General features: G+C 39.0%; 1 protein-coding gene across 6 annotated transcripts in view; it reads right to left on the reverse strand.

The window, feature by feature from the left end:
- Nucleotides 1-19,106, reverse strand: part of nfat5b (nuclear factor of activated T cells 5b) — a 45,701-nt gene that overhangs the window by 21,474 nt on the left and 5,121 nt on the right. For 3 of the 6 annotated variants that reach the window (XM_085269761.1, XM_085269758.1, XM_085269757.1), the window contains exon 2: nucleotides 765-890. The exons of the other annotated variants lie outside the window; for them this stretch is intronic. In XM_085269761.1, coding sequence (XP_085125887.1) covers nucleotides 765-822 — 58 coding nt within the window. In that variant the 5' untranslated portion in view covers nucleotides 823-890. The remainder of the gene's footprint in view (nucleotides 1-764; nucleotides 891-19,106) is intronic. 6 annotated transcript variants of the gene reach the window in all.

Below are 19,106 nucleotides of genomic sequence, written 5' to 3' on the forward strand. Positions count from 1 at the left end.
TTCACATTTTACTTGTGAGTAACGGCACATTTAAATCTTACAAATATAGTTATTTGGCTTATATCGTGATAGATATCTTTATCGCCTGAAATGAAAAAAACATATCGTGATATGAAAAAATCTTATATCGCCCAGCTCTAGTATGAAATAGTCATTAGCTGTTCATTTATACTGGACTTCCGTGTTGGTCTATTAAGAAGATTTTCTTCTGTAAATAATAGCTCCACCTTGGAACTGCAGAATGGTCAACAAGGTGATTACAGCCATTCAAAGCTTCTTAATTCTCTGGAAAAAAAGGCTAAGAAAAAAAAATGGGTAAGTAGATTTAGTCTGTGGGGTAATGAATAACAGGCCTTTGCCGGGGCCTCATATTCTTATGGTCTACAATCGTTCTACTTTGCAGTTTAATTACCATTATGCACTAATATCATTGTCTTAAAACATGTGCATAAACCATATTTCTAAACTGTTGCTACAAGAGACCACAACATATAGTACATAGCAATGTGAATACAGGCAGCTAGCTATGTTCAGCTGCCATTAACTTCCCTCACCAGCCTTTTATTACTGTTTGTTTTGTTTTTTTTCCTTCACGTGAGAATCACAGAGGAGCACGATGGTTGCCTGACTGGCTTTCTTGCCACATGCAGGTGTTTGTTTGCCTGAAGGTACAGACTATAACATGAGTTGTACTTTTTTCAGGGTGGGGCATGATCAGTCCTGCTTGCAGAGGAGAAATAAGGATAAGAGAAGCAGGATCCTACCTGATGCTAGAGAAGCTGAAGGGAGAGGCCCTGCCTCTCCGCCGCTCTTTTGACTCATGACTTTTGGGCTTTGCTGAGTGGATGAAGGCAACTGCAGCTCTCTGGGAAGAAGGTCATACACTGACTCTGTTGTGAAAGGAGGGGGGAACCAATAAAAGCGACAGTAAGGTGACAGATTTACAGGATCTCAACAGCTTTTGTTGAGCACCATCAAATGTGTCAGCTCCATGACCGAGTTGTAAACGGGAAACCTGAAAGTGATTAAACCTTTTTGGTTTTGGCTCATACGTTCTTCTGAAATTATATAATTACACAGCAATGTCATATCACCACTCTTACACAGTCATAAGAACCACCATGACCTTCTTGGCAATGACTCCAACACAATGACACACAAATACCCATGATACAAAGCTAGGGCTATTGGAACAATGCACTGGAACATATTTCACCATCAGTTCTGATGCCAAACGCGTCTTCACCTTTTCACTAAAGCCAAAGCCTGTCACAGGCTGCAAGTATGAATAGTCATGCCACACCTTTCACCCAATTTGCTGACAGACTAAAAATTCAAGGGGAATTCAAAGCTATATAATGTGACTGACATTAGATGGAAATGTATGTAAAGAATCTTTGCATATCAGAAAAGCAGCATCATGGTTTTTAAAAGATTTACAAATTTATCTCGTATCTTCTGTAAAACTACTGATGTCACAACAGACAGATAAAAATAGCATAGCTGCAGCCAATACAAAGATATTATCTAATTTACCACATTCTTCTTGCTTGTTAAAGCCTGGCGGCTGCATTAGCTATAATGCAACATGCTACTAACAGTCCAGCCAGAGATTCAGGTGTGTTCTGTTATACTACAGAAGGCACTAATGTTGCCTCGGGCTAATGGCTGTAAACAGAGATGATAGGTCGCCACAGGGGTCATGGAAGTTCACTCTCTTTTAACACCTCTCCCTTTTTCAACAAGCAACTTGTAGTGTTTAAATGACCTCATTTGAGGTAATTTAGCACATTTCTTACTGACACAGGAGCCTTTATCCACCATGTTTTCACATATAAGCAACAGCACTCCAACACTGTATTATAACATGAAAAAAATGATGCCATCGTTGAAGTTCATCATTAAAGTTGCTGCAAAATATGAATAATAATAAAAATCAATACAGGCAAGAAAATAAAAAAGAAATTGGAAAGACATCTAACGTGTCAACTAAAGATGAAAAGAAAAAAAAAAAAACAAGTGAGAAAATACCAAGAAATTAGTTTGTGATGATGACATCCATCAAGGATGAAATGATGCCCATTTTCACTCAAGACTATGTGTGAAATATCTGGAACTTTTAAAAATTTCTCTAAAAGTATGTTTCATAAAGGTGGGAGGTAAATTAAGCCATCATTACTTTCAATATAAATTTGTTTATATTTCCGAGACAGCAGGACTTTGATTATTCGTGCTCACAGTCTGAGGCAGTTCATTTGTTTGCAGCACACAAACAAATTCAGGTCAGAAAATTTGTGAGTGAAACTTTTGTACGCACAGTTTAAGCACAGATTTGTTTGTATGCACTTTATGCATACACCCATTGCCCCCTACTATACAGCATCCAAAACTGAAAGCTGCATATTTTTTCTCAGAGGACGGTCGGTAGAATCATATATCTGAACTAGTTAGTCAAGACTCGGAGTACACTTTTGGGAAAAGCCAGCAACTTAAGACATATCAAATGCTGTAGCATGCAAAATAAATAGCAGATCTCATTACAGACTAAAAACAGGGTCATACAAAGCCTTTTCTCTCCTCTCTGTGCCCCCTTCTGGGGCAACAGGACATGGAGAAGGGAGAAAGCCTTGGGTCAACAGCATGACAACACTTTTACTAGCAGCCTGATTCATCATCCAAATATTATGGTATGAACTTAGAGCGGCCATTACAGTCGCCTGACTCTCTTCTCTGCCAACTGCCAGCTTTAATTACTTGCAGCTGAGTCCCAGGGTTTGGTGTGTATATCAGATACGTAACCCTCCCATTGTTACCACTCGCTGTGTACAAAAGACAAACCTGGGACATACTGAAACCAGCCCATGCCTCTTCATTCCCAAAGCCCTCCAGCCTCTTACAGCTCGGTTTAGAAGAGCAGGGAATGCTGGTTCCCAGAAAGAGGCTTAAAAGTGGAGCCAACAAACTCCTAACTCCCAGTGAACCACACATACACAGAGGATTCTAGTGTGGTTTTCCTGGGGTTAAAAAAAATTATTTTTTTTTTTGGCTCCGTTCTCCAAACAAAATCAGAGACACACATGCATGCACACAAACATATCCCACCGCTGCCACAAAAACACTTTCCCTGCCCGTGCATTTACACTTTTAACTTCTTGGGCCTCACTGACTGCACATGCAGCAACATGTGCTCTCAGTGAGCAGCCCTTCCAGTAAACAGATTGCCAACCACACAGACAGAAAATATGTACTCTTCTCTCACAGCAGTAGTGTCGAATCACTGGCTGCCCTGTTCAAAGTGTTTCCACAGTCCCTTGGACTTTTTTAGAGGGCTGAATGAAAATTCTTATTTTGCTGCATGTTTGTTTCCTGACGCACAGACAGAGTGCAGTTCTTTATTTACACGTGACAAAACACTGTCCCTTTCACTCTGAAGATTTAAAAAAAATAATAAAGCCTTGCTAACTGGGCAATAAACTGTACAGACTCACACACACCACGTGATGTTTTGATTTCACCTTAAGACTACAGCGATGTTGTGCAGTCCGCTGACCACAGAGCAAAACCTCTCATTTTCTGTGACAATCATAACAACCAGAATAATTCACACTGACACATGTGGTTAGTTTTGATCAGTAGCACTCATGCTAACAATGCACTGAAATATGTGTGTATAAAAACTGAACTGATTCACAGCTAAACTAACAAACCACACACACACTCACAATCTGAGTTTCACATCAGGAATTCTGCACAGATCATACTCATCATGTCTTGTGATATGTTTATGTGGCAAGTAGTGCAGACTTAAGATGAAAAAAAGAAGAAGAAAGAACTCACCATGTGAATGGTAGGACTTACAATCCCATTCATTTCCCTCACATTCCTCCTGCTTGCTCTTACTAGCCCTGGCACCTTGGGCGTGGCACTGGTTTTTTAGCCGAGTAACTGATTTAACTCACTTCTGTCCCCCTCCTCCACTCCACCTACACTCTCCCCGTCTTGTTTACTGTGCTCCAGACCCTTTGCTGCAGTGCATCCTGCTCAACAGGTTAGTGGTATTGTCATGTGGAATCCTGTCATGCAGAAACCGAGCAGTAGTGCAACCTACTTGCTGAAAAATTTCAGGCTGCAAAGACTTTGTGGGATTTCACAAAATGCAATGAGGAGCACAAGCTTAATCGACGGGCAACTGCAGCAAACCATCTACAGCAACCCTGAAATGTTTACAACCGACCTACATGTAGGCTACCAGGGACTCCATAGCAACAGAGATCGAGAGACAACTCTTTTGAGTGTTTGTCTCGCTTCTGAGCCAACATGGAGAAATTAGAAAATAACCAGTATTATTAAGGCATAAATGAATACAGGTTTATACCTGAGCAATGAAGTTCGAACATATATAAATAAAAATCGGTATGTGGCTTCAGTTTATAACATCGTACTAAAATCTCACTCCATGTTATTTTTACCACCCCCTACTAACAGCTAACAGCAATGACCTAGTTTTATACTTACACTGGACATTTTAAAGAAGCTAAAATAGGCAACATGGTTAACGCTAAAGCTACCCAGAGCTTAGAGCCAGTCAAAGTCAGCAGTCTCGGTATGAACAGTGAAAGAATCAAAGCAGTTACACAGAACAGACTATATGCAAGTTAGTAGTAACTTGCATATTTTGTGATCTGCTGCATTTGTTTTTATTTGAAAAAAATAAAAAAATATGTCAGGCAAACCTTGGTGTACCACAAAAGGTAATTATTTGTACCTCGTGGTGACTTTTTCTTCAAACCAGCACTAGTAATCTTCAACATGTTATCACACATTGGCTCATATTTCAAAACTGAGAATTATGTTTTTATATTTATGTTATCATTGAAGGCTAAGATTAGGGGGGGGGAACTCAGTTTAACAGCAACACAAAGCACAGGATCAAAAGGCAAATATCAAAGACTTGACCCCAAAAGCCTCTTGGCAAGTTGAACAAAACTTGTCACAAACCTGTGCACAATATGAATGTAGCATGTCGGCATATGTATGCAGGAATGATGCACGAGTAGACAAGTGCACGCGCATAAGTGAAATGATTTTGCACGGTTTCCTTCTGCAGTAATTACATGGGAAAAGTCACATGAGCCCAAAATACCACCACCAACAAGATACAGCACATACGTATGAGCCAGATGCAAAACCAGATGCACTACGTATACATGACCATATACGCAGTGCATCTGTCACACTGCATACAGGTGACTGGTATTACATAACCCAAAAATCAAAGTTGTAATTTAAACAAATTCTGCTGCACCTAGCTACATTTACATTGGCATAACAAATTAAGTCGTTAAATAAATTTTTTTTGCCTTTTTTTATTTTAATGGTTGTGGCCCATAGAAAGGAATGTTGTGTTACAATCGCTTCTGCCCTGTTTTCATTAACCTCTCTGACAAGCCCACCATTTTTCTCCTGTCATGATCCTGATGCTGTGAAGGCATGTCCGGACAATGCATTTTGACAGGCTGCCACCACCACTTACTTGTGTAGAGCATAAGCCAATGTGTTCATACTCTTCAATGCTACAATGTATTTGTCCATAAACTTCTCAGAACTCTTGGTTACTGCCACGTATTTAAAAATAAAAAATAAAAAATACAGTGAAGGTAGTACTTGGCTAATTGAGTAATCCCGAATATGACAACCACCCACCCAGTATTAAACCACTTTCCCACGAATAGTAGGACATACTGTTTTATTAATTACATCACTAGTGGGAAAAAAATGCATATTTTCTAATTTATTTAATTTTTGCCAGAATATGAAATCAAATATCCTACTAATAAAGAGTAAAGATACATATTTAAAACACATAATCTGGAGGGAACAAAGATGTAGATAACAAGTTCAGATGGGGGAAAAAAGTCTAAATTTAAGTAGTAAAAACAGAGTCTTCTATAACATTATTAAGTTATTATCAAACAAAATAACTTTCATTCTGACAACACACTGTCACTTATTTCTTAAATAATTGCATCACACATGATGACTACAAAACTGTTGAAACAAAGCTTACTGTGATTGATTTTCAACCTACTGCACAATAGCAGGCAGTGTTGGTATTATATTGTATTGGTATTAACCACATATTGCATTTGGGAAAAGAAAAAAAAAACACAACACCATCATCATTGTGTTTGGCAGTTTACCTGATGAAGAAACTCAGAAGACTTACCAAAGCACAAGAAGAAACTATTTGTGAAACCACAGTTGTTTCATGTGTGTTTTATGGAGTAATACTAAGCTACAGTCCTGTGAAAAACCAAATACACCCTCACTGCTTCCATAGGAATTTAGATGCTAAGTAGTAGCCAGGTGCTGACAATCAAATGCACTTGGTTAACTGATCATCAGAAACTGTGAGCACCTTTTTTAAAGCACAAGTTGTAGCAGGTTTTAGGTCTGGAGCATTCAGATGTGTGTTAACGAAATTGGGGGGGGGGGACAAGAAAGGATGTTAGCAATGATCTTAGAGAAGCAATTGTTACTGCCGTTAAATCTGGGAAGGGAGGTTTCCAAATAATTTAGGCCATTTTTCTCCAAGTTGACCACAAGTGGAAAACATTCTTTGAACACATGAAACTGAAGAGGAGCTTTTTGGCCATAATGCACAGCTCCATGTTTGGTGAAAAACAAACAATATATCAGAACAAACACCTCATACCAACTGTCAAGCACGGTGGTGGAGGCTGATGATTTGGGCTTGGCAGAACTTGCAGTCAACCACAAACTCTTCTGTATACTAAAGTATTCTAGAGTTAAATGTGAGGCAGAAAACGGGTTATGCAACAGGACAATGATCCCATGCACAGCAGCAAATCTGCAACAGAATGACAGAAAATGGAAATAATCAATGTGGTCCATCCAAAGTCCAGACCTGAACCACAACAAAATACTGTGCCAGGACCTGACAAGGACCGGGGAAAACGAAAGTAAACAAACCTCAACGAATTTAAGTTGCAAAAATAAGTGCGCCAAAATTCAGACATAGTGACATGAAAGACTGGCAATCTTCCAGAAAATGATTGCTTTATGTTATTGTTGCTAAAGGTGGATCTTAAAGCTACGGAATCACAAGGTGCACTAAGTTTTTCACAAAGCTGCATAATACGTGTAAAGTGCGAAGTGTACAGTGACATATGTAAAAACGCTTTCACACTTACCTGAGTTTGCATGAGAATACATGGAACATAAACCAACTTTTCTCACTTTAACGGTAACTATTTTGTGCCCATCTAACTCTTAAAAAACACTGTTTTTACCCAAATACTTAAAAAGACAAAGTTTCATCTTTCCTCTCAATAGAAATGTAAATTCCCCAACTTTTGTTTCAGGGTATATTGGAAAAGTTGGCCTAAAAAGGAAAAACAATCCGAGTACAAATTTAGAATGTGTGTTTTTAATTAGATGCATCTGAAATAAACAATGTATTCACTTGAGTTATGTCAACATTTTCTATTTTGACCATCACCTCGTCCTTGTCACGTTTTTGAAAAGAAAAAAAAAATCTTACAGACTGTTCTTTCCACACAGCGATCTAACAACGTAAAAGTCAGTGAAGCCTTGGAGCGGGTCAAGTTATTTGTGTCACACCAGGTTCAGCATTTGTGGCATGTAGCCCTTTTATCCCAGCTAATCCTGAAGCAACCAGGAACAACTTCCATGCGTCATCAAAAAAAAAAAATGCCCGCTGAGACTCTATGAGGGCCAAACCACACATCCACAAGTCATCTTTGAAAGCAAGGTAGGTCAATTATCATATTTATTATCTAAACAGTACCACAATGGAGTCTGTTTTACTGTCAGCAGATACTACTGGAAAAGAAAATAGTGACAATCTGACTGAATTTAATGCTCTTAAACCCATCTACCTTTAGCTCTGTGCTTACCAGTGGCCCCAAAAGACAAAATGGTCATTCAACTTAACCTGAAAGCTTGACTTCAAAAAGCAGTGGAATTCAAACTATTTGCAGTGGACGGCTTACACAAAGGCTGGCAAATACAGCATGGTCAGCTTTGAAAGCAAGGCTGTCACAATATAAGATTCTTACCATTGTGTTTGCCACATTTAACCTAAACCTTGTCACACCTTGTTTTTAAACAAGTCAATTATAGAATGTGAGATTAGGGATTCTGATAACCTTGCAACCTTGGTTGCAGTAATGTCATATGAATCTATAAATATTTACATGATCAGGGACAACCGACACAACATATCTATGTCTGTGTAGATGCCTCACAGTTGGGACAGTGTGGGTGAATTTCAATTCTAACCAAATGTGCAAATATTAACCATTACTTTGTGCAGTGTCACTGAGACCAGCCTGCACAGCCTGTGATTGGTCGGCAGACTCAAAGACACCATGACTTTGCTGAAAGGCCTGTTACACTGGCCTAGAGACCGGTCAACAACCTCATGGCAACGCACAATCCTTGCGACCTCCAGCAACCACTAAATGAGTGAAATTCAGATTTTACTCACGTATGTGGTGGTCATCGAGGATGTTTAAATTTTCTGAAAAACTTGGAGCGTTATCTATTGAAGGAAAACAAAAAGACTCTTAAAAAGATTAATCTTCAATACCAGTGCATCATCATGATGGCGCCACTTGAGAGCCAAACAGACACACTGTGGCAATTTTACACATAAAACGTGTATATTTACATCTACTAATACATGCACACGTTTTGATTGTCCTGCGTTTCCAAATAAATAAGTAAATGTTTTCAACTGACAAAGCAGTCCAGAATCTTTTCTTACTGACGGCATGTAGAATTTACATTATATGGACAAAATCAGGGTACCACATGCAGATTACATCAACAGAATACCTTTCTGTTTGTGTTAATGTCAGAGGAGGTTTGGAGCTCTGCAGTTATTAAGTGAGCCGAACGCTGGTGGTTTTTATGCACCATGGGCCTTACGACCAGGAGACCTCACTCTTAACTTTAGTGGTTTACCACTTGGTGGCCGAGTTGCCATGGTTTGCAATCACTTACATTGTGGTTCATCGTGGACTACCTACGAGGGAATAGATTTCACAAACTGACTTATTTCAATGGTGGCATCCTATTTCAGTACCATGCTCAAATTCAGTGTGCTCTTTAGAACAGCCCATTCGCTCATAAAAGTTTACAAAGGCAGATTACATTGCTGAGTACTCTATTTTACATATCACATATGCACCCCTTTGCAACCTAAGTGTGTGGCCCATGTGCCATCACCTGAATTAAAATACTAAAAGTGCAAACACTAGCCGAGAGAATGCTGGAAATGAAATTTTATTCATATTCTTTATGAGCCGGCTGTAACATACGAAGTAAACTTATCAGAGAGTGATGGTATATACTCCTGTAGAAACTGCATGTCTGTATATCAACCTCTTTTTTTTCACCCTTCAAAAAAAAAAAGAAAAAAAAAGAAAAACGTGTTTTATCTGCAATGTCGCAGAAAATAATTACTTTAAAAAAAAGAAGAAAAAAAAAGATCAAACCATAAAATTTCCAGCGAATTCATGTCTAACTGCTGATGAGAAGTTTTCCAAGTCCCCATTTCCAGTGAATCAGAAGACACACACACACACACACACACACACACACGATGTGGTAAAACAGGGATTTCTGACGATGTATGAAACTATACATTTTTAGACATAAGTTGTAAGGGCCGCCGTTTTCTTTGGAAATATTTATTACACGGCGTGCTGCGGGGAAAAGCCTGTTCTAACGCTTTAGTCTAAGGTTTATTTTTTAGCACCTGACGGCTCTTTTTTGCTTCTCATCCGTAAATAATCTGCTCTTTCACGCGATTCAGTTTATTTTGAAAAGTCTCAACAGGATCTTGAGCTTTGTTGTGAAAGGTTTATTTGGAAAATAAACAAGCGGACACGCGATGGTTTTACCGTCGTTGTTGCTAACGACAACGCATAAAAACAGGCACTTGTCCATCTGTAGTGTGGTTATATTAAATGTAAGAGAAAGAGAGAACTTTAAGAAATTAATACAGTGACCATCAAAACGATGAAAAAATATTACCGTAAACAGTTTATTTTGCGACACCACGAAACAAACGTTAGCGTAAAATGAAACAATAGACGTTTTTATATCGTCATCCGATATAAATCGTTATATCGAACAGCCCTACAAGGGTGTTTAAAAAAAAGGGGGGGGGGGGGGGGGGGGACAGCACCCTAGCTTCTTAGACTGGAACAGTCACTATCAGCAAGACCTTCCGAGTCTTTTTAATATAATACTATCCTGGACTACCCTGAGACTTTTTAATGCAACAACTCATTTCATAATTAATATAAAGTATGTATGCACATCATAAAATCAGCATCTGTGAGCAAATGATGGAGATAATGATTCAAAGATGCGAATAAATCTCCATTAGCCACTGCACGTCAGTATATAACATTACGCAAAAATAGCTTGTAGTATCACAAAGGTCTAGTTTTGGAAACTCTGTGGGCTGATTTCTGATGAAAGCTGTTGACTCTAATGATAAGAAGGGGGAAATAAACATTTAAAAAAAAAAAAATCTGGCACTGAGACAACATTTAAAGTTCACTGGGAAGGTCTTGAGGTGCACTAAATCTACACTGAAAAAGTCCAGAATGTAGGACTAGCTCCTAATACCAATGTTTTTCAGAACAATAACTGCTTTGAATTCTTATCCTTGTGTTGTAGATTTTACTTCTTTGTAATATTTTCAAGATTTCTATTGACAAACTGTTGTGAGACAGCCTGTAGACTAAGCCTATAACTTTACCACTTATATAGGAAGATTTACTTCCGAATAAGGATTGAGAATGAGTTGTCAGGCAAAAGTCACAACAGAATGGCAAAGACTAATCAAACTCCTCTATCGCAAAATGCAGTTTGCTCTGGCAGGGTTTAGGCCACTAACTGAAAAACAAAAACAAGGGGTGATATTGGAATATTGGAACTTGTGTTGAAATTTGAAGTCTGCATGTTAGTCTAGCTGCCTGGACATGCAAAGATTGGCACCCAACAACAGCTTTTGATCTAGAAGCCCTCTTTATGTAATTTCTGTTGACACCTAAGGCAAAAATTCCTCCCAAATAGCATGCTTACTACTCTGCCCCACGTGCTCAAACAGGTTTACGTCAGACTGCACACTTAAGTCTGCACCTTCACTCACTGAAGAGGAGAAAAAAGATGCAGACTCATATTTCTGTTGCTCATTGTTCAAGCAAGCTGTGGCTTGTTGATATGGTGAGAAATGAACAGTTTTTTTCTTCTAATGAACTGGTATTTGACTCATCAAAAAACAAAGAAACAAAACAAAACAAAAAAACTGTGCCAAACTAATAAATGAACCTGACCTTTGATTTAACAAGAAACTATGGCAGGGCACCTCAAGGTTAAAAAGACCATAATGCAATCAAGCAGATAAGCAGTGACTTAAATAGCTACCGAATGTTTTGAAAAAAAATGCAGTTAGCAGCCTTGTGACCAGATGTCACGCTCTAGATATTTAAGATTTGATTTTATCATAAAAAACTGACACGATTAATGATTATCCAACCTAAGTACAGGTTTATTTTGCATCAGGCAACGTCTATATAATACCATCATTATACTTTTATAATCAGATTTAGTTTTAAAAAACTCAATAAAAGGTAAAGCACATCTTTAACTCTTTGAATTTTGTGGAACAATGTGGGGTTTAAAGCTGAGGGCAAAATTGCTGCGGTAAACCAGACAAAATAAAAATAATGCCAAAGTTTAAAAAATGTTTTCAATGTCAGAGTACAAAAGGAAAAACTGTTTGGTAAGGTCACACAGGTCTGGAGACCCATCAGTGTCTAGGGAAAAATGTGTATGCCCCAACCAGTAAGCAAGGGTTTCCTGAAGACTGGTAACAGTTTCACCTAGCAACAAACGACAAAGAGGTTGCTACATCAAAAACCTCCTTCTGATTGCTTTGATTGACAGCACATTGCAGACAAAGTCAATGCACTACAGCAAACACTTGCTAACTAACCACTAAGTGGTAGTGAAACTTGAAAAAGTGTGACCAAACCAAAGACAGATTTTTCCCTTGTGGTCTTTAGGCCTGCGAGACTGGGACTATAGCAATTGATTTCACAGCAGGCGTTCACAACTGGTGGTTGCCAGGCAGGAGAAGGGGGGAAAAAGCTGATACTTTTGGTCAGGGTTCTTGTCTAATGCAAACAGTGTTATCAGAGGGTGAAGACGAGTCTCCGTGCAGATGTTTGCATGCACTCCAACTTGTTGTGTTTGTGCAGACGCTACTTTAAACCCTGCGCATGCATCTGTGTGGCGTAAAAGGTATATTCTTGGCTTCGCTGGACTGAATGTGGGCCAAGTGAGAGTGCACAACAACAAGAACAAGCAAGGATACAATCAATGACAGGATACAGGAGGACATCAATGCTCCAGTTCATTCCAGCACAAATTACCTGCCGGTCTGCTGGGGAAGCCAGATGACTCAGGATACTCAGGATACTGGCATACCACAACTGCTGGCTTGCGAGGTGGATCACTTGAGCACTTTGTGACAAAGAATTCGTCATTACTGAATGTTATGAAATACCTTTTTGTGTGAGGAAACTCAGATCTGTGACAAAATGTGTCAAACGTAAGAGGGAGAAAAAAAATCCCTTACAGGCTTAACAAACCTACAACAGGATTTTGAAGCTAGATGACAGCAGCTATTCTGTACCTGCCGGGGAGGGAAAAAAGAAAGAAAAAAAGCTATAAAAAGCTAAGAGAATATATCATATGTTCATAACCAAGTAACGTTTCTTCTACTTGAACTGGCTTGCAGACCTTAACACAGCCTCAGATTCACCTTTCATTTCATTTTGTGCCAGGATATTAACAAACGGCTACAGATGTGATTAAACTGACTCAGCACTGAAGGAAAATTGCCTTAGCTCTGGCTCTGGATCTGCAGGAAAATAAAACCATGGATGCAGTTCAAAGTCTCAAAAGAGAGCCACATGTGCAGTCTCAATCAAGCCCAAACAGCATGAAGGACAAAAGGGGGGGGGGGGGGGAAGGTGGCAATTTCAATTTGATGTATTTATGCAGCTTTGGTTAAAATGTAGAAATCCATAGGGGCTTAGAACAACACAAGATACTACTATGTACTGTGTGAAACTGCCTGAAAGAAAAAGCCCAACCCTAAATATACGTGCCAGCAACCATGTGTGAACACATACATGAAGTTAGTCAACAGGTCCTTTGTGCATGTTATCATGTTTCAATAGCACTACGTTTAATGTCTCACTGCCAACTGGTATTGCATTAGATGAAAACTGATGGAATGATATATGCTAAATACAGCTAACTAATAAAAGCATCATTCACTTAACCAACATGGTGCAGTAACAGTGGTCAGAACAACAACGCAGCAAGACGACTGCTGCAGGACAATCAAACCACTTTGGAGAGCGATCCTTAAAGACCATTTCAATCCACAGCTCTCTGGCACTGTCTCAATAAAAACGGAATATGATAAGCTCCACGGAGAAGGGGTTTGTTGTAAGGTTAGTATATCGGATTACCCAAAGTACGTGTTCGGGTTTCTGATTTCAGCATACATTTAAAACACCATACTCTAAAGTAAACACGTTTTGGGTTGCTATTTGTCTAACAATTAGACAATAAAGTCTTATCATTTTATTATTTGTTAATTATTGTAAACTGACCACTATGTATTTATACACAAACACAGACTGGCTTGATCGGAACTTGCATGTACATTTGCTTTTATTTAGAAATAACAGGAAAGAAAGAAAAATAAATGAATAAATGTGTGAATTCAATTTAACAGCCTCTTACTTTGAACCAGAATATAACACACACTGCGCTTACAGCCTAGTTATGAGTTTCTGACACCTTAAACTGCCGCATGTCACCTGCCAATGGAAACAGTGCGGCAAGCCAAGATTCACCGCACTCAATATTTAATGTCTTAGTTCAGAATCATCTTCCTTGGGCCAGAAACGCAAGGGCAGGCTGTAAGATGTCACAGGTGCTTTGGGCTTTTCACAGAATAGTGTTGAGAAATATTCTCCAAGATCTGTGCAAGCAGAAGCGTTCAGGCGCTATGCTCGAGTCCTATTCCTGTTATTTTGCATTGGAAATCCTGAACTGCGGTAAACCAGACAGTACTGTGGACAGGACTCTTTGAAACATGGTAACGGACACAAAATTAAGTGGGGCAAATACAATGCAATGCTCCGCTTCGTAACCCACTACTGTATTTTTTTCTCAGAGCTATCCTGCTGCACAGCAACACCTGTCTGGCAGATAATCTCCTTGCTGAGAGCAACAATTCATGAACACAATTAACCTGCTCACCTAAAATAGGCCAAGGAGACAAAGAATCTTTACTTGATTACTTATTAAAGGCCAGTTTCTGGCAGAACGGAAAAACTTTAAAAGACGCGTATAATACTTTATAAGTTCCGTGATTTCGGCAACTTCATTACACGTCGTAAAATCTATAAAGGTGCGCGCAAAGCTGTCGAATTGCAGTTTCAAAAACGAACACTTTTCAATGTCTACAAAAGGTATTTGTAACTTTGGGAACACACATTTTTTTATATATGTATGACACAAATGTGATACTAGTGCTAATTATTACAAACGTGCTCGTTTTTGTAAAATATTTCTCTTTTTTTTTTTAAGCATTAAATCTCAACACACACACACACACACACACACAAGAAGACACTTTAGTATAAACTTCAAGTGCTCTGATTGGTTAAAAAGCTCATATATTGATTTTCCGCAGCCAAAACAAAGTCACCAGTGTGCAGTAAATACCAGAAGAGGCGATATTTTGACCGGACACTGATTAGACTTTTTATTGAAGTTTGGTTAGTGTTAATGATTGATCAAAGAGATTTCAAAGAAGGTAAGTGAGAACACTTGGGCCGCATTTAGATGTGAGTAATCTGAATTACTTTATGGCTTTTTAGGAGCAGTGAATGAGCTCATTAACAGTTAACCCTGAAGATGAACGCATCGAGCACTGGCATTTGTGATTTATATTACAATAGGAGATTGTATTTTACTTGAAGATGATCATAAAAACTAAATGTTCTCCATCTCCCCTAACTCTTAAACAGCTCACTACTCCAGACAAAACAGATCTCAACTTTAATAATAGTGTTACATTTCTTCTATTTTAAAAGCAAGACTACAGCTACTTTGGTAGTATGTGCAGAAAGTAACAGTTGCACAGCCATGTCATGTTTAAACAGAGACACTGGGGGATAGAAGACCGAACATGCCATTAGTCCAGATGCCCGTCTGTCTGCATTCCACTTTCGCTAGTCGACTCTGATCTACTTCTTCCTTAGATTAGTCAAGTTGCCAGCTGCATGTAGCTTTGTTCATAACAATTAATATCATAAAACACTTCCAGGCCACAAAAGACAAACAAAAACCACCACTAGCTCTGTCAACATGGCTGGGCCTCAGAGAGAGTATAACTACAGGAGTAGTAATTTTGTGGGGCGAGGAGCCATAATGGAGCTTCAATGGCCTTCAGTCAAAATAAATGTTAAGGTCCTTTGAGACAGAGTCAGTCTGGACATTATACAGCAGGCCCGATATAGAAAACAGTTATGATAGGCACTTATAAATGGCAGAGGAAGAGGGGTATGAGCGAAAAGTGAAGAGATTTTACCAGTAAGCAGTTTGTAGACATTCCCCATTTCACAGGACTCATTGCACGCAATGCAAATTGTGCTCACAAAGCTGTGTTGAATATTGTAAAGCTGAGGAGGAAATCCATGTCATGTAATCAACATATTGCTGGTATGGTGTCATGTGTGATCTTATTATGACACCAGGCAAACTTGACACACAAATATATATCTACAAGGGCGACGGTTTAAAGTACGTCGAACAGGTCTGGGTTGATGTTAAAAAAGATGAAGATTGTGAGTTACCTTACTGTGCGTTTCACCGTGTTCACAATGAGCTTAAGTTCCCAAGACCACTGACTCATGAGTTTATTTACATCTCCAAATACAGGAGTTTATTAGAGTCCACAGATGGCGACGTGTCTGCGTCAGAAACATTCAGAGTAAAGCGCCAACTCTTAATGCACTGCTCTTTTTCAGACGGTTCCCCTCTATGATATTGTTTCTTTCGTCATCAGATCTCAACGAGCTTTCAAGGGAGTCAAATATTTCTAAGAGCATGCCGCTAAGTTTGCTTAACACAGCAGAGTCAATATTAATAGAGTGCTATTTAAGCCCAGGTTTATACACAGTGCAACCAGCAAGGTAATGATTGACCAGGCTTTGGTCGTGTCAATAGAAAAAAAAAAAAGAGAGAGAAAAAAACTATGTCGAGATCTGAGGGTCGTACAATTGTTAACTGGGATAGATAGTGCAGAACCCATAACATTCTTCAACTTAATGTGAAACTGGTGGAGAGACATTTTATTACATGCATTAACTTACATTCCATCAGTAAAAGATAGCAAACAGTCTTGTCTTGAGTGCTATTGTTTATTGGATTTACTTTACATTCTCTGTCGCAACAGCAAGCTAAAAATATGTTCCTCATCATGTTTTGCTGTTTAATGCAGCTTTTCTATTGTTTTAAATGGCATTTATTTTCTTACTCATCTTGCTCTATCTTGGGGACAGCTCTTTGTGACCACTTGTGTGAGAAAGGCATTTTACAGACGAGCATTACCTATTTATAAAAAAAATAAAAATAAAAAAAACAGCAAAAAATTCTGATCGACAGTATATTTTATTTCTGGGCTGGGGTACGACTTAAGCTGATGTGAAGGAGTTAAAAGATAACTGGGGCTTTCTTTCCAAAAAAAAAAATCAACTGTGGAAGAGTGGGCCTTATCAGGACCATACCCAACACAGTGAAACCCAGCTTCTCCACTAAACAGACCATGGTGTCGACACACAATTGTGCGATTAACAGGTTTAAAAACAAGTTACCACTGGCCTTAATCTCAAAGGAGTTTTAGCTGATTTATGTGGTGCATAAGAGTTCACGGTCTAGAGTTAGGAGTAAAAAGTTAAATTATATAATTGACAGCAAAAACAAATTGTTATCTTATTATCCTTGAGCATTACTGGGAATGATCAATGCTGCTTACAAAAGCATTGAAGTAAAGTTGCTTTTACTGTAATATTTTTACTATATTTATTATCACTTTTCTCTTATGTCACAGAAGAAATTGTTTAAAAATTAGTATTTAGAGCAGTTTGAACTTTGCCACATAGCGAAATTGGTATGTCCCGGATCTGGCCCACACAATGTGCTTACACATGGTCCACATACCGCAAAGAATGATGGGACTTTGGTGACCCAGATCTGGTTTGCCAGAGGTGGCCCACACATGGGCCAGCCTAAGGCCAGTTGCAGACACACTGGTGGTCCTGTGCTGGCCAATGTGTGGACTACCTCTGGCAAACCTGATCTGGGCCACCAAAGGGCCGTCATTCTTTGCAGTATGTGGGCCATGTGTAAGTTGTGTGCAGCCACGGGCCAGTTGTAGACTCACTGCTGGCCCATAACAGTTTCAGCTATGGCCCCAGATGTCAGCCGAATGCGAACCTTAATCAAGCCAAATAATAACAACATGTGCCAGAACATGCAAAACAGTGCAAAAGTAACATAACTCTGTTCAGACAGTGAATGGACTGATTCTTACATAGCGCTTTTCTCATGTCCTGGATTACTCAAAATGCTTTATACAACATGCCACATTTACACACTTTCTCTAAACTCAGTGCTTCCTAACTACATTCACACTCTTGACATGCAGACTGGAGGAGTCAGGGATTGAACCACTAACCTTTCGCTCAGTAGGTGGTAAACATGAGTAAACCGTCACTAGGTTTTGGATAAAGTGTACACTCAATAACCTGCATTTGAAATGTTGGCTACCATAGCAGTATAGTATTGCAACATGGCATTTGGGTCTTTTAACTAAAATAGGAAAACAGGAACATAAATAGTGCCATCATTGCCAGACCTGGCCCACATCTGGTTGACATACACCCTGCCATGACACCAATCAGTCAGAAGTGCCAGCTTGATGCCAGATCCAGGCCAGACCTGTTTTCTATGGGCCTGGGCCACATAAACCAAACCACAATCGAGCCGGATGTGGCATGCCATCACATAGGCAGTACCACCTATGCCAGGCCTGGCCCATATCTGGATGACATACGTCATATCATGCCAGAAGTCAGCCAGCAGTACCGGCTTGGTACAAGATCCAGGCCAGACCTCCTTGCTATGTGGGTTATTGGTTCACAGCAATTACTTGACCATGTTAAACTTTAGTACTGTTTAATATGAGCAGCCAGTGCAACACATATTTGGTAAAATAAAAGCAATACTGGGTTAAACTTGTTTACTACATTAATGGACTCCTGAATCTAGGAAAGCAGCTGATGAAAAAGATGTTAATATTCTGGTAAATATGCTAGGGCAGGGAGAAAAGGCAGAGAAGGTCTTCATTGCTGCACATTTCCAGTGATTGAGCCAGCGAAATGATATAACACAATTTGTGAGCATCCATTTGGGTAATAGTTTCAAAGTTTGACACAAACCAAAACCACAGCATGACAATTTGAAATAACAAGAGGAAGCATTTCACAATTCTGGACAGAGGTTGCAATGGAAGTGCGACATTCTAAAACAACCTAAATGCTTCAACTTTTCAACTTTTTCTCTCCAACTTATTGCAAATTGCAAAACGTTTCTACAGAAAGATGATAAATATACTTTCAGGCAATGTGTCATTATTGCATGTTATCTTGAGTCATGATCGTTTCTCTTCATGATCAGCCGCAGTAAAGTTGAGCGTTGAATTCTGCACCACGACCTTCATGTTTATTTAAGAACATGTTTTTCAGTCTAAGATCATTGTAAAAGCAGCGTTTGCCAGGAAAATCAGTTGTTGATTTACAGAATTATGGCATTTTGGTTTTGTGTTTTACAAAGACCCATAAATTAAATTACTAATTATATTATTTTCCCATTATCGACTCACACTTTCA

The sequence above is a fragment of the Mchenga conophoros genome, linkage group LG1 (genome assembly GCF_057382185.1).
Source record: "Mchenga conophoros isolate Kocher_MC1m ecotype Shallow Benthic linkage group LG1, M_conophoros_male_GT1.1, whole genome shotgun sequence".
In the NCBI taxonomy this organism is placed as follows: domain Eukaryota; kingdom Metazoa; phylum Chordata; class Actinopteri; order Cichliformes; family Cichlidae; genus Mchenga; species Mchenga conophoros.